At 38.0% G+C, this 20,640-nt stretch overlaps 2 protein-coding genes across 2 annotated transcripts; one reads left to right on the forward strand and one right to left on the reverse strand.

Moving 5' to 3' along the window:
- Positions 1-966: 966 nt before the first annotated feature.
- exoc5 (exocyst complex component 5) lies at positions 967-16,617 on the reverse strand. The gene is made up of 18 exons (XM_083543668.1): positions 16,496-16,617; positions 14,982-15,076; positions 12,789-12,936; positions 12,461-12,655; positions 11,263-11,327; positions 10,451-10,479; positions 10,186-10,295; positions 10,054-10,098; positions 9,759-9,899; positions 9,588-9,667; positions 9,274-9,483; positions 5,101-5,248; positions 4,900-5,008; positions 4,690-4,810; positions 4,520-4,606; positions 4,242-4,356; positions 3,876-4,091; positions 967-2,856 (listed from the first exon to the last, which is right to left on the reverse strand). Exons 1-18 carry the CDS (start codon positions 16,520-16,522, stop codon positions 2,668-2,670), a joined length of 2,130 nt encoding a protein of 709 aa, XP_083399794.1. The 5' UTR covers positions 16,523-16,617; the 3' UTR covers positions 967-2,667.
- A 197-nt stretch (positions 16,618-16,814) lies between these two features.
- ap5m1 (adaptor related protein complex 5 subunit mu 1) lies at positions 16,815-20,486 on the forward strand. The gene is made up of 8 exons (XM_083543707.1): positions 16,815-17,061; positions 17,878-18,544; positions 18,642-18,869; positions 18,981-19,120; positions 19,436-19,521; positions 19,612-19,724; positions 19,814-19,910; positions 20,046-20,486. Exons 1-8 carry the CDS (start codon positions 16,994-16,996, stop codon positions 20,123-20,125), a joined length of 1,479 nt encoding a protein of 492 aa, XP_083399833.1. The 5' UTR covers positions 16,815-16,993; the 3' UTR covers positions 20,126-20,486.
- Positions 20,487-20,640: the final 154 nt, after the last annotated feature.

Here is a 20,640-nt window from a genome sequence, read left to right on the forward strand (position 1 = left end):
TTTTTTATCAATACACTTATTTTAGACACAATATTTCACTTTTCAGTTTAAATGAATAATATAAAAAGGTAGAGTTTAAAAATATATAATAAAAAAAATTGAAATAAAGTCTACAAAAACATACTTGCCTGTAAATAAGGGGGAAAAATTTTCAAATGTAAATGTAAAATCACTATGGCTAATAATCAGAGACGGGTAGTGCGCAATGAGGTTTTATTCCAGCATTTCACTGTTGACAGTGTTTCTAATCCATGCCACCTGCTCAAACAGAAAGCCCCAAACACGGCAGCGCTCTGTCCTACCTCCATAATGAGTCAAAGGTCCCACGGGACATTCACTGCTCCTCTCCCTCCTGTTATCGCCCCTCCACCGGCTCACTCGCTAATGCCGAACACTAATCGCTACGGAAAACAAATAGCTAGTTGTCAAATGTTTGGAAAAAGGCTTCAGTGTTTGCACCAGGGCCTAACAAAATAATTTTTACAAGCTATCCAGTTGTGATTAGGGCTGAGAGAATTTAATTTCCATGGCACTGATCATATTAATATTAGACTAATTAATTGTGCTGTTTAACTTTGAACATTTGTCATTGTGTACCTTCTACACAACAGTACACTTAGCCAGAGAAAGAGTTTGGCCAGCTTTCGAGCGCCTGTGTACCGCATCGCTGTCACATCATCATGTCTTTGAAACTGCTATGATCATTAGCTTCACCCAAGTCTGGAGAACAATTTTCTATCTTTGAGCATTATTACGAAGTGTTCCTTAGCAAAAATATTTTAACAAAGTAACAACAGAAGCAGCAAAATAGGAGAAAAATAGAGTGAAAGAACTGTACATTGCGCTTTAGTAACTGCCGAGCCATGAACGTTCATAACACAATCAAGTAATCAGTAGTGAACTTATAAAACCAGTGAACACATGAGCATACAGATCATCAAGGAAAGGAATGTATACTCTTAAATTTTACTCATTGTTATACTTTATTGTATTAGGTTTGCATGTTAATAGCGGGGGAAAAAAAGTAAGATTGACTATGTGACAACTTGTTTTATTGTTCAATATCAGCAGGTTTAATATCAGTAGAGCAGTCATAGTGCCTGTGTCAATGCAGGAGATCAACGGTGAGGGAAATGAAGGTGTTTATATAAAAAAAAAAAAAAAAAAAAAAAAAAAAAAAAAAAAAATTAACAACAAATTCAGGCACTGGAATCGGACATTCCCCTTCGTTCCCCACAAGTCCTTAGAGCTAAGTACATGTAGGGTCATATGGCACTGTGTAAGTATAATCACAGACTGGTATTAGAGTTTGGAGAGTAGTGGTGTTGACTGGAGCTCATTACCAAAGTTGCAGATGGCAGACACTTGACCTGTTTTAATCCGATTCAGCAAACTATTGTATTATGGATTGTATGTTAGTACAGTAATATGTACCATCATTAGTGTTTTACATCAAATGCTTTTGTTATATTTCTTTGTTAGCTGGTAGTAAACACACAACATTTACAGTCAATATGTCTGCACTATACATGCCATTCACACAATTGAAGTCTTTAAAGTGTCAGGGTTTACGTTTTCATTTGTAAAATGACTTTTCAGGAATTCTTAAGGAACTGTGGTAAATTACAATGCTATATGCAAATATATGCACGATGTGTACATCATACTTTTAACACACATTGAAAGCTTTATCTTGACTTCACAGAAATTTAGATTTTTTTTTAAATCTTACCCCATTGAACCCCATTAAACTCCACTACCAGTACCCTCTGATTTTGAACCAAAACAATTAGTTGATCAAGTGTACAGCATTACAATAAAAAAAGAAAAAGATTAAAATTTAAAGTAAAAGAAAATGTGCCTCTAACTAATGTGATGTGATTAAAACTAAGCAAAAAGCTCTGTTGATTGGCAAAATCGCCAATTACTTACAGTTATTTAGCAATTAATATTATTTATTCAAATTCTATGTTAACAGCAGTGACCTGGGCCGGGTTTTTTTTTTTTTTTTGCTAAGTCTTGACCACACGAAGTGGCTTTCGTTATGCAAATTCTGTAACGGAAACCAAAAACAGATTTTACAGACTACGCAACGTTGTGAGGAAGAAAAGGAAAAAAAAAAAAAAAAAAAAAAAGACTTGCTCATTAGCAGGCGCATTATGCAACCTTCTGAAGTGTCTCCAGTGCCAGCAGAGTCACATATATTTGGTACAATAAACTACCTAATTTGTTGTTTCCAGATGTGAACCAAATTCATCTCCAACCTCAGCTTAAAAAAACAAACAAAAAAAATAACCCACAATTCAGCCCTCTTAACGCTGTTCATTTTACAGATCAGTGATGTGTGCATTACAACAATAATGCAAAAAAAAAAGAGAGAAGAGGGGAATACATTTCACATCAATGAAATGCCATACATTCATACATGTAGATTACAGGTTAAAAGGAGAGCACAGAAAAAGACACAGCAAATAAAATGTGAATATACAAATGGGCAGATGCATAAATATTCTTTTTTCAGTATGTATTGGGCCACACAATCTTTGATGAAGAGCTGTTGTGTAATTAATAATAAAAAAAAAGAAATGTCCGAAAGCCACTCAGATTGACCCGAGAGTGCTGCTCTGATTGGACAGCTGTGTACTGGTTGTGCAGTCTTACCAATCATTAACTAAAATGGCGGCCCAGTCTAGCTGAGCGATAGTCCGCTCTGAGCTGCACAAAGGCATGCAGGAGGTTCCTGTCCAGGTTTGTGAGCTGCTCTCCAGAGCAAACCTGCTTCAGATTGTCAGGAACAACAACCAGAAGGTTACAGAGAGCGTGCAATGTGTCAAAGAGCTGCAGGACCAGAGGAACCTGGGACAGAAAGTGACAACACCCGAAAATCACAAATCCAGGTAGAAAAAAGTGACAGTGAAGCTTTGGTAATAAAATTCCCTCAAATTCTACAAATAAATGTGATTTATATAATTGCAATTAACTATACAATAATACAAACTGTAATGCTGTAACAATTTAAAAGGGAACCATTTTTTAAATGTATTTAAAACTGTATAGGCAGCTATTAGTAACCAATTAATAAGCAAATAAAGGTCATTTGCCCATAACTAATTCTCAAAATATTCTCAATTTCATAATTTGTAATATAACTGTAGGCCTACCCTAGATTCTGATCAAAGACTGCTAAATCAAACTGTATCATATCATGGTAGATTCAATAGTGTTGTAAATATGTGGTCAATTATGGCATGTGAAGAAACAGTAGAACTGGTACTAAAAGTAAAGATTTATATATTGCAAAAAAAATTAGCTGTGATGCGGTTTACTCATTTCCCCACCCATATTCTGATGAATCCCAGTTCTGTTTTGTTATTTAGCTAGTAATTCAACTTTTGGAACATTTAAAGTGGTTTAGTTTAGCAACTATGCAAAAGAAACCTTCATTTTTTTCAACTTCCTCCTATTTTATGCCATTTTATGTGTGTACAGTGCAACCTCGTTCTATGACCCCTGGCGAGTAACCAAAACTCTCTCCTTTTGATGGTTCCTTTTCCAAGAAGAATTGTACATGTACTATACTGTTAACTCAACAAAAATTAGGAATTACTCATAAATATTTTTTATGTTGTGAAACGTTACTCCGAACTTTCGAGCCACTCGCGGCTTCTCGTGAACTATCAGACTAGTCCGGTTCCAAGTGAAAAGTTACGAACTATTGAGATCGCAAGTATCGAGGTTCCACTGTATATGCATGCGTTCTACATGAAAAATGTATTGATTACTGTTGAGAATTGTGGTTTGGCTGCATTTCACATTCAATTTGTCTAGAAGCAAGCTTTTACCCCTTATGAACATGAACTCTGACCCCTCCTTACCCGGAAGTCTTTGGCGCAGCGGCGATACTCTGCCACATCACAAATGGCCAGCATGCCTCCCATGGATGTGTAGGTGAATTGCTGCAGGTGCTCATGTATCAGCCTGTGAAAACGCACGCCCAGCTCAGCCAGCACAGTGTCCACGTTTTTTCCGTCCATAGACTTCCGTACACGCTCCACCTGCTTACTCACGTAGGTGCATACCTTAGAGCAAGCCTAGGAAAAGAACACACAGAAGCAACACTTCAGCATCAGGTCTAAAGCAAATGAAAAACCTAAAAGTTCTATGATTAGATTATAGTTTAATAAGTAAGTTTTACATTCTATTTGTACTTCAGCTATAATCCAGAACTTGATATTACTTACTGTAGTGTACTGTAGTGTACTCATCGCATTGTTTTCATCTTCTGGCCTGAAGTCAGTTTTCTTTTGCTCAGTGACTAGAATATATTTCATCTGTCCGATCATGCAGTTCAGTGTTCTAAACATCATCAAGAGAGGCCAAATTTACTGTGTGGTCTAATTTCAGTAAACATCCGACATCAAACTTCATTATTCATATACTGCAGAATTATCATGCTGATCATAGTAATTTCTCAAAAATCCATCAGTATCAAGAAACATGGAGCGATTAGAAGACTAACCTGTCGATGCCTGTGTCTAATTTCACCTCCATCTGATCAATCACATCCTTTTTCTTTTGCAAACACTCTGTTAGCTTAGGAGAAGAACTGGAACAGTCATAGAACAGGCAATATAAAAGACAGCAAAGGTAAATAATTAAGTCTTACTTAATAGAAGTAAAAACACTTACCTAATAAGAGGCATAAGATGATCATTAAACTGCTTATCAAAGAGGTGAAAAATAGTGTTAGCCTGCTGCACAACATCCAAGAAGTAGAGGTTGGCATTTTTGGCATCTGCAGAAGGAATGGCTGAGAAACAAAGATATTATTTTGTTTAATAAAGCAACCCCGGACAAAAACAATAAAAATTGCAATAAAAGTTTTTTTATTTTTTCTACCTGAAAGGCCAATCTCCAAGGCATAGTCAATATGGTCTACACAAAGGTGCTCAACAAGCAGCAAAAAGATCGAGTAGGCATTTTTAGGGAGATCAGCTGGGTCAGACAACTGTAAAAGAGAAAGGGCGAGATACGGATTATTAGGTTCCACCATCCATTTACAGAATGTGTGAGGTTCTAGAGCAAATATAAAACGTTTGCCTTGTTGCATCTCTGGAAGGCATGACGTGTCTCCTGCAGCAGACTGACCACAACCTCCTGTGAGAGAAAGGTTTCTCCATGCGTGTCAATAGTGGGACCCAAAGCCAGGTTGGTGCGCTGCCTGAACCGCTCTTTCAGCTCCTGGATACTGTTTGTGTTTATGTGAAAAAGAAAATGGCATATATACTTATTGTATTCAGTTCATGAAGACTCAAGTTACAGGGATGTGCTGAAAAGTGAGTTTGTTCTGAAATAGCACATGTTCACGGTTTCTCTGCTTTGAATGAATACTTCATAATTTTTAACTTTATCATCTGCATGTGCAGCATATATTTATGGACAAAAGTTTCCTCTGCAGAGAAAAAAAACATTTACTCTTAAGTTACTTACAGTGGAAGTATACAGTCTGTAATTCATCTCAGTCACAACATATGAATATGAAACCTGGATTTATGAAAATTTCCAAATAAGGTATTACAAATTACCTTATATACATTAATAATAACCAGTGGTGGGAGAATTACACAAACCATGTAGTTGAGTTAAAGTAGAGATACACTCAGAAAAATATCACACCAGTAAAAGTGCTCCCTTCAAAATTCACTTGAGTAAATGTACAAACATGTTTGCCTTAAAATGTACATAAGTATCCAAATCACTATGATTAATTATGGCTATAATGTTCTATTATCTTTTTTGTCTCTTGCTCCGTCCTTCAGAGACTCGGGTGCCATCCATCTGACAGGAAGTAGTTCTTTACCTCCCTTCCTGTAATAATCTCTCTCAGAGATGTCCCTCGTTATAACCCAGTCATTAGGGTTGCACAAGCCAGTGCAATTCAGGTATGTGCACACACGTGCACACACACACACACACACACACACACACAAACACACACACACACACAAACACACACACACACACAAACACACACACACACACAAACACACACACACACACACACACACACAGAGACAGATACAGACATCTATATAATATATTATATATTAGATAGATAGATTGATTGATAGATAGATAGATATAGATATATAGCTAGCTAGCTATCTAGCTAGATATATATATCTGTTGGCAGGGGGACAGTGTAGCTAGACAGCATCAGATGGTGGTCTGTAGGATGGCTTTGGAGGTGAAGAAATAGAGGAGGAGAGTGAGGACTGAAAGAAGAATAAGATAGCGGAAACTGAAGGTAGAAGATTGTAGTGTGAGATTCAGGGAAGAGGTCAGACAGGGGCTCAGTGCTGGTGAAGAGGTGCTGGATGATTGGGCAACTACTGCAGAAGTATTAAGGGAGACAGCTAGAAAAGTACTTGGTGTGACATCTGGAAATAGAAAGGAAGACAAAGAGACATGGTGGTGGAATGAGGAAGTGCAGGAGAGCATAAGGAAAAAGAGGTTGGCAAAACAGAATTGGGATCGACAGAGTGATAAAAGTAGACAGGAGTACAAGTGAAGAGGGATGTATGAGAAGCTGGACACTAAGGAAGGAGAAAGCGATTGGCAAGGAAGAGGGACCAAGCTGGAAAGGATGAGCTGCAAGTCAGAGCAATCAGAAATCTTCTGCAGATGGAAAATGTGTTGACTAGTGAGGAGAATGTGTTAAGAAAGTGAAGGGAGTATTTTAAGCAGCTGATGAATGAGGAAAAATAAGAGAGAGAGAAGGTTGGATGATATGGAAATGATGAGGCAGGAATTGGATAGTTTAAGTAAGGAGGAAGTGAGAGCAGCGATTAAGAGGATGAAGAGTGGAAAGTCGGTTGGACCAGATGACAGAAGCACGGAGATGTTTAAGAGAGATGGCATTGCAAAGATTGTTGTTTAACAGGATTCTGGAAGGTGAGTGGATGCCTGAGGAATGGAGAAGGAATGTGCTGGTACCAATCTTTAAGAATAAGGGAGATGTGCAGACCCCAAGGATCGGCTCTGAACCCTTTCCTATTTGTAGGGGTAATGGATGGATTTGTTGAACGGGTCAGACAGGAGTCTCCATGGACTATGATGATGTGATTTGTGGTGAGAGTAGGGAGCAGGTTGAGAAGAGCCTGAAGGGGTGGAGGTACGTGCTGGAGAGAAGGGGAATGAAAGTCAGGAGGAGTAAGACAGAGTACATTTGTGTGAATGAGAGAGAGGGCAGTGGAGTGGAGCGTCGCGGTTGCAGGTAGAAGAGGTGGAGAAGGTGAAGGAGTTCAGGTACCTGGGGTCAACAGTGCAAAGTAATGGAGAGTGTGTTAGAGAAGTGAAGAAAAGAGTGCAGGCAGGGTGGAGAAGAGTGATAGCAGGAGTGATTTGTGATAGAAGGGTATCTGCGAGAGTGAAAGGGAATGTTTATAGGACTGTGGTAAGACCTGTGATGTTGTATGGTTTAGAGACAGTGGCATCTAGTAAAAGACAGAAGGTGGAGCTGGAGGTAGCAGAGCTGAAGATGTTGAGATTTTCGTTGGGAGTGATGAGGATGGACAGGATTAGAAATGAGTTTATTAGAGGGACAGCGCATGTAGGACATTTTGGAGACAGTGTAAGAAAGGCTAGATTCAGATGGTTTGGACATGTGTAGAAGAGGGACATGGGGTACATCTATGGGGTAGGAGAATGCTGAGGATGGAGCCACCAGAAAGGAGGAAAAGAGGAAGGCCAATTAGGAGGTTTATGGATGTTGTGAAGGAAGACATGCAGGGAGTTAGATTGAAAAAGCCAGATGTAGAGGACAGAGTAGTATAGAGACAGATGAGCCGCTGTGGCGACCCCTAACGGGAGCAGCATAAAGAAGAAGTAGTCCCTCGTCATCCCAAAATCTTTAATCACACAAACCTTTAACTACGCACAAAACTGAACTGAATCATCTTAGAAATACTTTTCCTCATTAGTGTTATTGTAGTGTTAGTTCATTCATTAATTAATTGCAGGAAAGAAATAATATGAAAAAGAAATTATTATTAAATACATAAATAAATGACAATAAGTTAATGTATCGATTCATTGATTCATTCTTCATATAATTTTTTTCTTTCTTGGAGGTCATTAACTTCGTTGTCTTTATTAACATTTTCTTTATTATTATTATAAATTTTTTTTTATTAAAAAAATTACTTTTTTTAACCACTTTATCTGTGTAAAGCTGCTTTGAGACAATGTCCATTGTTAAAAGCTCTATACAAATAAAAATGTATTGAAATGGAATTGAATTACTTTTAGTATGCCACATTGATATCAGTTAAAATGATTGAGTCCAAAACTTTCTTTGCAACTATTTCAAAAAAAGATTACACAAATAAGGCCACGGATATTGTGGCAAATTAGAGTCAGGAGTTTCTTTCATCATTTATTACTTTAAAAATGTCCTGCTTGCTGTTGAACTGATGCTGAACTGTTTGCTTGTGCTAAATAGGTACCACCAAACAGCAATAAAAAAACAAGTTAAATCTTTAAACTCACCTTGGTTGGTGGTTGCCGCCTGCTTGATCAATAATAGATATTTGAATTTGAAATGTAGAAGTTTAAGTAAAAGTCTCCCCAAATGGAAACATTTCAGTTAAGTACAGATACACGAAACAGCTACTTGAGTACAGTAACAAATTACAATTAATTTGTTACTGTCTGCCACTGATAAGAAGTTAGCTCTAATTTTGAATTATACATCCTTTGATAAATAAAACTACTGAGAAATTAAACAGCATTTTTTTGCCTAATTGTGGACAGATACCACAGAACACAGAACTATGTTTATAGTATCCTCACACCCACCATAAAGTCTTTATTGATGCACTTAAACAGTTTCCCTAGAGATGAGGCTGGAAGTAATTTCTGGAGTATTCAAGAAGACTTTCCACTTCATACATGGTGTGTAGTGGTGTGTAAATTGTTTGAAATATTTTTACTAAATAATTAACATATTAGTGGGATGAAGATCAAAGAAGACATTCCAGTTACTTGTGCAAATGCTTTTTGATAGTTTTGCATGTTGAACATTGAAAAAAAAGGCTATTTGAATGTGCCATTTGCAAACAGCGATTTAAACCTACGTATTTCTCTTAATTTTTACAGAGTAAAGAGACACGTTTATGAGTTTGACAGCTCAATCTAACTAACGTTTCCTGTGAACTGTGCAAAAGATATTAAACCGCCAGACAGACGTCAGCATTTAATAAACCTCCTCACCTTCCTGTGCCGACTGGACGTTTTTGGTGGTTCTTGGAGTCGTAGTATCGTTGCAGAATTGAAGCACTACGTGACTGCAGATACTGCCGCTCCACGTCTATGTAGCTATCCAGGTAGGAGGAGAAGATGCTCTTAATCAGTTTGGATAGAAACGTGTGTTTGTCTGAACCCAAGTTAAACTCTGTTAGTTTAGCAGCCAAAGCTGTTGTCCTGAAAGCAGAAAATCCAAAAAAATATGTAAACTTCCCAAACTTTGTTAAACTTTGAGTCAAACAGCTATGATGTCTACTTCAAATACAATAAGCGATAAATACCTGGTGTAGAGGTCATAAAGGTTTTTGAGGTATTGCTCCAAGTCAGTGGAACGAGTCTCAAGTCTTTCTTTAACATATGTCTAAAAGCATAAAAGTCCAGTCACTACACCTCTCGAGATGATTTCACACGATATGTACAATGTAGTTCAGCATCTGTTGATTGGATTGTACCTGTAACTTGTTCTCAAAGATGTTTTGGATGAGTTTAGCCATGACCATTTCAGGGCTGCAGAAGACCTCGCCCACCTGCTTATTGACCCGCTGACAGAGAAGAGCAGTGTCCTCAAACACATCACCCTGCATGTATGCACCCTGAAAGAACAGACAGAAAGATATTATTGTACTATTTCATAACAAATGCATCAATATAGCCACTATACAAGTTAAAAAAAGAATTACTTCAGGATTAAAAAACTTCTCTCTTATCTAAAATATATTAAATATGTGGTGTGAAAAGCGAGCTCACCTCTTGGCACTGTTTGATGTAAACATCTATACAATGGGCATATCCCTGAATAAAAAAGAAGGAAAGAATAAGGCAATATCTATAGACAGTGTAGACAAGATCAGAAGATATGGTGCAGGTGTTCTACCTCACCTTGAAATGTAGCAGGACTGCAGCCACTTCTCTCATGCGGCCGATTTCCCCTCTTTGCTGAGCCGAGGTGAACTCCTGAATCAGCTGCCGCTCCAAGTCATGGTATTTACCTTAAATCAGCACACGTGTCATTTTAAAATAAACACACTGCTATTATCATGGACTAAATCATTTATCATTTGATACTTTAAATTTCAAATTTGTATTTATTTTATTACCTTTCACAAATTTTACTTTTTTAGTACAGTAAAAGAAATGAACTCACTTGCTATCTTGGCCTTTACATCAGCAAATCTGAATGTGAATAAAGAAAAAGAGATAAAATAGCAGAGAAACTTAAAACATCCAGGTTGAAAAAATGGGATGGCAAAATAAATGATATAAAGATATCTCAAAAAGCAAATACATCTAAATTTAAGGTTACATTTCTTTCCTTACTAAAAAAAATTGGTTATGCTGTATAATTGTTTTTTGAATATACATGAAATGTTTTACAGCAGAGACTAGTAATCAAATAAAGTTTAATGTAATGCTGTTTCGGTCGAAAACATTCTAAGTTGAAAAGAATCTGCTCTGATCTTATTAAAGATGAAAATTTCATAGCTTAGTATCTTAAAATCATTATAAAAGACCCTTATAACTCCATGGTGTTGATTTGTCTAGGTATGTCTAAGCATGAACAATTACCAACTTTTATTTGCAATAATTAATTTGGATTCAAATCAAATTTAGTTGTTTGTATTTATAAAAATTTTTTTCCAGTGGTGGACAAATGGTAAATTCATCAGCTAGGCCATCATTCAAGTATTTACTGTTCTGCCTCCTCGCATTTAAGAGTTATTTTAGTGTAGCGGATGTCTGTATTTTCAGTATGTTTATTGCAAGGGGTAGTATTGCAAGGTGACTTGTTATACAGCTGCAGGCATGGGAGTTACTCGACAGCTTTGCCCTACTGCCCTCTGGGCAACTAGGAGTAAAAAGATTAATAATCAGGACACACTGATTGTCTGCTTGTCTCAGGTAATTTGTTCTCTCATTTTATTTGTATCATTATCATCGTTGTCTCGCACTACCTACCTATCAAACGGCAACTCCTGAGCGATCAGGTGCAATTTCTGAATGATGTCAGCAGCTTCCTTTATCTGTTAAAAAAACAAAACAAAGAGAAAATAGAAAGACACATTACAATGTGATCATGACTCGCACAGATACAAGTGTGAGTCAGATAAAAAGAGATGGATATTGTGCTAACAAAGGAAAAAGGACTTGATAAAGGTCTTGAGGCATTGTGGCACAGGGCTTAAACCCAAGGATCACCTTACAGTAAATCTCTGCATCTCCACATTCCTCCAATCCTTCCAACCTCTTGTCTCGCACAGGGTGAATATAAACATGCCCAACAGAAGCCCTGCCATCCACTGCCCATCTAGCGCTTTACTCTCACTCTTTCGTAAGTATTATGAATGGACTACGGCTAATCCCATGGCAGCAATACTAAATCTATAATCTGTCCCGATGGGCAGGTGGGAGGTCTTGCCAATAACAGAGCCAGACAAGAATACCCCCACACCTCTCTTCACTGCTTACACATTGGGAGAACAGGATCGGAGAAGGCCTCAGCATCCTCACATCTTCCACTCCTGCCTGCCTCAGCTAACATCATTACTGTGCTCCCGTGAGGTGGATCCAGCTTTTTCTGCTCTCCTCATCGAGGTTTTCTAAGTATCTGTCCCCCAGCTAAGATTAGCTAAATCCCATGTAAGTGATGTAGCAGTCTCCCTGCAGTGGGGGTTTTTACCAGTGCTTGTCTTCCCACTGTCTGGGGCCAGGCCTCTTTTTCTAAGGGATTAGGTCGGCCTTCCTTTCCTCTATTTTTTCTCCCCCTTTAGCTATTCACCACCATCTCTTCTCACTGACCCATCAATTTTCTTTTAAAGGTGGGCTCATTTCTGAGGGGAAAAAAAAAATAAAACCTGAAAAGTCTGCCGGGTATATTCCCACACATCTCTCAGGGAACGTGTTGGTGGTCTAATGCTAATAACATATGCAAGACTTACCACCCAAGTTACACTGATTTAAAAGACTCTTATGAAGTGGCATTACATATTGAGTTGGTGAGCATCAATGTTTGGATATTAAAACAAGCTAATAATTACAAGCTAATCATTTTTTCTAAGCTGCTCCATGACCAAACATAAGCACAGCTTCAGATCAAATAAAACATACACTTCCAAAGACAGAAATATAGCTGTGGTTAAACTTTTGGAATACAGACCTTATCAGAGTTGTTAAAGACATCACTTCGTAAGTCTCCATCGAGGAATTCATTAAAGTAGGTCATAAGCCTCTGGGCCTCCACAGCCCGCTGCCTCGGAGTATTCACTCCCTCCAGCTGGTCTCCCAGGTGACACACCTTGGTGGCCACGTAGCTGATGTGGTCATCCAACTCCTGGAAGTGCTGAAAGGCGACCTGTGAAAACAACCAAAGATTCCCAATATCAAAATTTCCTAATCCTTCATATCACACATATTCTATTGTGTCAGTTTGTGGCTTTGTCCAAAAATAAGGTCTTATATTGGTCTAATCGATCAGATCAACAAACCTGGTTGCTTCTCTGCAGTTCTTGGACTTTGTGTGCAAACTCTTTGGCTTCCCGATGGCACTGCTGTTCAAGCTTCTCAACTTTCCTCTGGATCCTCTCATCCAACAGTTTCAGTTCCTCTATATGGTTTACAAACTCTTCTAGCAGCCTACAAAAACAACAAACAATTATTAGATACACAAAAAGCATTTTTTCAGAGTGATGAATCTAGATTAGTAAAAAGATCAGACTTTAATGTAAAGCTATTAATTTAAAACAACACACATTGACATACTTTTACTGGGGGGTGGTTGCTTTTTAATTCCTTTTATGGCAAAACTATTAATTGACAAAAACAACAACAATATTAATGATGCCCAATTCAAAAAAATGATAATGATAATGCTTAAAAGCACTGATATTGCATGCCGGATGTCCACACAATAAACAACTGGTTATAAAAAAAACAACATACATATACTCGGGTACGTTTTCACGGAATAAACGTTCATAAGCCAGGTTTTTAGAAACTGTATCCGACTGTTACCACCCGAACCAATAGCAACTCTTCTTGAACATGAGATAGAACAGAGTTTAAACAGAGTTTTTGGAAAGCTGCAGTAAGACATGGGGGCCGCATAACATTTCTTTAAAACTACATTTACAGTGCTGGCAAAACAGTTAATTGCCCAGTACCATAAACTGCAACTCCACATAAAAGTAGCCTTTTCATGTGTGTGTGTGTATCACATACTACTCAGAGCTTTGTCAGCTGCATTTCTAAGCACTTGCAGGACAGCAAAGTAAAAAACCTTTGTGTCAGCATGTTTGGATTCTCTGGATGGTTAAAAAAAATAAATAGAAAAATTCCAAAGTGATGAGTGCAAAATCTCATATCACAATAATTCCCCCCAATGCTCAGTGCAGCTTAGGGTCTCTCTTTCACTGAAATTCGTTCTCTTCCATCATTTGTGAGTCAGCACTTCAGATGCTTCTATCAGCCTCTGCACGGGTGAGAGGGTAGTGTAAAATCTGGGCTGATGTTTCTGCACTGCCAGACATCACCACCATACTTCTCAACAACATTAAAGTGAACTGCTGTAATATATCTGGGATACACAGTTAGGCCTGACGATCCAGCACCATTAATCCCCTCACATAAAGTTAGAGCCCACAACAAAGCATGACATTATGACAAAATTATCTACAATGTAGTTGTGGATACTGTTACCACCCAAGGGTTGGTAACAGCACATTTATACCTCTCACAGTACCGCAATTCTACCTTTCTTAAAATCCTTTCCTCCATTTATATTAATATATGATGTCCACAAAATTTGTTAGTTCCTGTTGTCAGTGATTTTAAAGCAGCTCACAGCATAACCAAAATCTTTGGTTATGAAGAGATAAGTGGAAAGAATAGAGACACAGCTTGAGCTCTCTTTAGCAGAACTAACACAGGAAACTACTTCCAAAAAAATTTCCCAATTGGAATCAGTCACTCAGCTGACATGGCTGTAACACAAATTATTGGTTGATGATAATGCAGTCCTTGATATGATAATGCAGTCCAATAATATTTTATTCACAGCACAATCACAGCGACTGGAACAGCAGATGCTACACATAAGCTAAAACTTATAAATGGATTTTAAAAATGCTGCAGTCCAACAAACAAAAACATGTAATCATTGATGGAGTGACTATTGAATATTTAGATTTTTAGATAAAAGATGTTTATGAAAGGCTGTAAGAGAGACGGACAGAGTGAAAGAAAGCAGTGCTAAAAGCAATTTAAGGCCGTTGCAGAGGAAGGCAGAAAGTGGGGGCTAATGAAAGAATGACTGTTTATCAAAACTGTACAGAAGACAAAATATAGCGCAGGTTAAACTGGTGTAAAAGGACACTATTCCAAATGCTTATCCTTCTAATGAACATTTTCAGGATGCACCAACATCTTTACATATATAAATAATCAATGACTGGTCCTAATGAATAATTTACAATAATGTTCTCCAAATGCAACTGCATCACATGCAGGTGTGTGTGCGTGTAGCACGTCTTGGAAACCTCACTGGATGCTAAACAGCAAAAACTCCTACTGGCCAGAATACTGTTTCTCTACCTAATTCTTCTGTATACTTTCGCAGAGAGTGCAATAAACATTGGATTACATTCTTCTTTTTTTTTTTTTTTTATGTCAAGAATTCATACTTTTTAGGATCAAATGCTTCTGCCCCTCCTTTAGAACCACCTCCTGGAGTTCTCCAAGCCAGACGCTCAATGTACTCATCTGCATCAAATGGCTCCTATAGGGGGAAAAAAAAAGTTAATGACAGTTACGTACACATACATAGAGATACATGCGGAACGGTGTTCGCCTTGTACAGATTACACATGGTACACAGCTCATTTAACAGGTAAATTACGATAGGAATATCAATAATTCAATGCAGATCAGGTGTTCTACATACATTTTACCATATCAGTTCTACCCTGTCACAAGACCATCAAAAAATCTGGAAGGTGGATTTTCAGCAGCAAAGATACAATGATATGGTAGTGCTTTATATTTATTTTCCACTATACAGACATGTACTGTTGGTCCACCTAGTAGACAAAGACGTGATGTCTAAATAGAGCACCTGTATGATCTACAGGCGAAATGATTAGAGGGTGACATTAAGAGTATTTGACAGACACCCATATTCGGAGTGACTTACAATTATCTCATGTATACTACTGAGCAGGTGAGGGATAAGGGCCTTGCTCAAAAGACCAGCATTGGCAGCTTGATTTTGCTGGGATTTGAAAAGATGTCAGTGACAGTTACGGATTCATACATAGAGATACAGATGTCAGGATTCACCTTGCACACATTACACACTCCATGCATCCCTTTCAAAAGGTACATTCGAATAGGAATATTAATAATTCATTGCAAACAAAGTGTTCTACATACATCAGCTCAGTTCTACACTGACACATGACCATTAAATAAAATCTGGAAGGTGAATGATTTTCAGCAACAAAGATGCAGTTATATGTTAGTGTTTTACATTGATTGTCCACTATAGTATACTATACTATACTATACAGACGTGTACTGTTGGTCCACCTAGTTTATATAGAACACCTGTATATTATATATGGAAGCTGTCATTATGAGAAATGACAGGCTTAGACTCTGCCAGACAACAACTTGATAACCGCACTGAAGCAGATAATCATTTTAGTGTCCTACAAACAATTAAGGGGCACACACACAAATTATATATACACCCAATCAAGCAATAAAGATCTAAAGATACTACGAAGATCCTCCTGTAGAGACACTTCATCAACGTACAAAAAGCAGGAATGTTGAGATTTCCTCAGAGCTCAGGATAGATCTGCATCCCAAATTGCTCTATACTGAAAAAAGTTGTATTACAGACGGAATAACTGCTCTTTGTAGTGCACTACATTTCAAACCATTTGAGATTTAGCCCTTTTACAGCTGCTCTTCTTATTCGCCTTGTTAAACGCTAGCAAGCTTAAGTCGTAGTCAGTCTTATATAAACACGCACAATCGTTTATTCACAATGATTTTATGTTAAGCATTTTTAAATTGAACAAAAAGTAAAATTTATATATACATTTTTAAATGCAAGTCGATGTGTTATTAAGCGAGTTAGCTAGCAACCCAGCTAACCTGCTAACTAGCTTGGCTAAATAACGCAGCTCACCTCAAATAACTGCGCCGTCGTGGCCATCTTTCCTGAGCAGATAGACGTTGCTCGAGGTCTGACAAATTTTAAGTCTTGCAGCGGCTCATACAGATAACGCTCATTTCCCGTAAACCAAGGCCCTCTGCTTCCTGCATACAGCTGCCATAACCGGGCCGGAAAGAGCGAACAAGCACAACTCGGCTTTAGAAGCAGGTCTGAGATCAGTTCTCAGTTCGTGTCTATCTATCAGAATGATCCGTGCAGGCGCGCGCCTGTTCTGACGTCAGCGTCCAAAAGCACCGACAACAGGCAGCCACGCCTCTATGTGTCACATGTCATTTCAAAACAGGAAGTAAACCAGAGCGAAAATCCGGGGTGTTTTTGCACATTCAACATTTTTATTTTCAGACTTTAAATAAAAGAATTTTCTACAATGAGAGGAAAACAAGGCTGCACGGTTAACTGTTATGCTGTCAGCCAGCTTTAAAATAAATTTTTGTGATTAAAGGGGCCGGGATGAGTATCCGAGCGCTATGGGTTTTCACCCACGAAAAGGGTGAATCTGTAAAAGTGCAGTTTTCTAGGTAAGAAGAAATTATAATTTACATCATGCAACATGTGCAAATATGGTACTGGTTTTCTGACAGTGGCTAAATCAAAAGTCTGTTAGCCAAAAGGTTCAAGTTTGGGCATATCTGATCTTTTGTTTCTTCTTCTTCTTCTTCTTCTTCTTCTTCTTCTTTTTCTTCTTCTTCTTCTTCTTCTTCTTCTTCTTCTTCTTCTTCTTCTTCTTCTTCTTATTATTATTATTATTATTATTATTATTATTATTATTTGTTTACAACTGAATGATAATTGCATTATGCGAGAACAAAGCAACACTTTTAAATCTTTCACTGATAATGTAATCCTGTGAAGAAGCTTTTCTTACTTTTTATGCATGTATTTGACCTTTTTTTTTTTTTTTTTTTTTTTTTTGCTGCTGTGTTCTTTCAAACATGTATTTTAAACATGGTGCTATACCTGGAAATTATGAAGATGCATGAGTGTTAGGGGTGGTGTGTCACGTGTATGTTTTCATTTTCATGTTACTGCATTAACTGCTCTGTAATACTCGCAGTACTTGGTCTAAATGCAAGATTAAATTGATTTAAGCCAACATGAGCTAGATATCATTCACATGTGCATGAATAGCCTTTTTAAAATGTGCTCTATGGTATTAAAGCTGGGGTGGAAATTAGGCTCATATTGTTTATTTCACCTATGTGGCCATGCTACTGTTATGGTCTTGGGATGTGAAATAAAATATGACATGGCCGATCTATTCTACCAGACCTTTTGTCTCTATTGAATGCTTTTGTCTTTTCATTTCACATTGTACCCTGTGGTCTTTTATTCAGGCGGTACCCCACAGTGGAGTTTCGTGCAAAATCCTTTGCTGGAGCTCAATATGTGTCTGTTCCTGAGGACAGTAATATAGCCCAGCTCCTACTGACCGAATTGGGCCTAGCAGACCCTGACAAGCCCTATATTGCTGCAAGGGATGACTGTTGTCACCAGCAGCGGTCACCTGCACTGGAGCTTCGTGTTGATAGCTCAGGTGTAAAAACCCTATGGCCGGTCCTAACCATCGTCCAGGGTGGACTAATCCTTGCCTGTCTCCTGCTGATGGAAGTCCCATCTGATCCTCGACCTCCCCTTCCCAGCCTGGCTTCCGTCTCTCAGGGCTTAGCCCTGTTATCTAGCCTACAGGGCTTCCTTAGTGGCACCGCAAGTAAACCATCAGAGCCAGATGTGCTTGTCTCTCGCTTGGAAACTCTTCCTTCGGTACTGATGCAGGTTTGTCCATTTGGGACCCCCCTGGACAGTCTTCCTCAGTCTGGGGTGCTGCCTGCAGCTATGGCTTCCGGTCCTGGTGGTGCTCAAAAACAGCCTGCTTGGAAAACCGGGGTTCATCGAGGAAAAGCAGTGGTAAGTGTGGCCCTCTCAGAAAAGGTGAGGTCCATGCAGTATGGAAACCAAAGCAAACAGGATCTGTGGGATGTGCATGGAACAGTTACATGCAAAGTGAGTAAAGTGTTCTGTTTTTGTGAATATGTAAATAAATCATAGTGCTGTGTCACTTAACCAAGATTGTGCCTTCTTGTATCTGTTATGCTGGTAGTGTGAAGTGGAGGGTGTTCTGCCCAATGTCACAGTCACCCTCACATTGCCACCCAATGGCTCACCTCTGCAGGACATCCTTGTGCACCCCTGCGTGACATCGCTGGATTCCAGTATTCTTACAGCTAGTAGTGTGGAGGAAAATGACAGCTCTGCTTTTTCAGGACCATACAAATTTCCTTTCTCCCCGCCTTTGGAGCCTTTCCGACTTTGTAGTTATACCTCCCAGGTAGATGTGGTACATTTGATAGTTACAAGTGTTAATAATTTATTTAATATGCAGATTGAATGGCCATCAGTAATATGGGACACTAATTATATATTTTACTTTTATAACCAGGTACCTGTGCCACCTATTCTTGGTTCTTACTTTCTCAATTCAGAGGACAACCTCCTTAGGATTAACGTGGTCCTCAAACTCCATGAGAGTGTCCGAAACAGCTTTGAATACTGTGAAGCACATCTGCCATTTTTCAACAGGTTCATACATGCACATTTCTTATTCAGCATTTGTTTATTTATTCATGATATCTCCAGACTGATATGGGAGAACTGGGAATGCAGCAGGATCAAGTCATGCAATGAAATGCTTTTTTTTTATGAATTACTTCATTACATATAACCAAATGAAAAAATAAGGATAAAAATGTACATGTTATACATGCATACAATAATAGAATATAGTAATAGAAGAATTCACAATAATAGAATAGAAAAGAAACAAAAGGAACAGTGTTGTGCTTCTCCATTACCTCATAAATGAGAGTGAATCATGTCTTAATGGTGTCTTTACAGAAACCTAATGAGCCATGTGGATATAAAAGTGACTTCAGGGCAGTTAGAGGTTTCCAAAGAGAAGAATCTGCTCATCTGGTTTCTGGGTAACAAAATTACATGTATTGTATAGAAAAGACTAATAAAAGTATCACTTTATAATTGTTTTATTACATTTATAATTTTTAATATAACAGGTCAGAAATTTCCAAAGTCCCGAGAGGTATCTTTGGAAGGAACAACTAATTTCTCAGGGCATCTTGCTGGACCATCAGACCCTATGTGTATAGATCTCATTGCATACATAAAAGTAAGTGTGATTCTGCTTACCAATCAGCTCTTGTTTTAGATAAAGTTATTGAACATCTCATTATCGTTAGTATTTATACTGTATTTTAGCTTCACTTCCGAGTAGCTGATTTTACATTATCTGGATGCTGTGTGGACCAGCACTCTGTGCAAGTGTATTCTTCAACAAAGCCACGTATCATCACAAGTGAGTGTTTTAATGATTTTTCAAAACAATACAGCGATAGAATTGTGTGTCAAATGAGGCAAGAGCATAACACAGTTTTTTATAATGAAAATGAGGGTCATGTAGATTTTATAATAACTCTGTTTTTTCCCAAAGCACGAGAACTGGTGTCTTCTGAATACTACATCTGGAACTCTACTGGAGATGCCCCTGTGTCTGGACCTGTGATACTGTAGGAGAATGATTATACAGCACAGAGACCTTAATATCTGATACACCACCATGTTAGATCTTTCTATATTTTAACAAAATGAGACAATATGAGTGATTTTGTTGTCAGTAGACAGTGACTGAAGTGTTAATGCTGCTTATGAAATGATCTCTAAGGGTAAGAGGTGTGCAGCAGTCTGAAGTGTCAATGTGCCCAGGAAGAGTAAACCTTTTGCAAGTATTTGTTCCAATTAATTCCAAATCCACATGAATTTGACACATTAGGTGCATTCTTTGTTTAAAAACAAGTTCATTGGTCATTTTGTTCACAGGCACAAAATGTTGCTGTAAATAAAAAAAATAAATATGGCACTGATTAATGTAAAAGATGACCTTTATACACAGTTCTTAAGAGTTGAGCTTTTTTATATTTCAATTTAATTATTCAACAAACTCAAGCTTTGTCATTCTTCCACATACATATTTATACAAAAGAACGAAATTTCGTTACTACAGAACAATGTGCATAGACAATGAACAG

This window comes from Silurus aristotelis, assembly GCF_946808225.1.
Source record: "Silurus aristotelis genome assembly, chromosome: 6".
In the NCBI taxonomy this organism is placed as follows: domain Eukaryota; kingdom Metazoa; phylum Chordata; class Actinopteri; order Siluriformes; family Siluridae; genus Silurus; species Silurus aristotelis.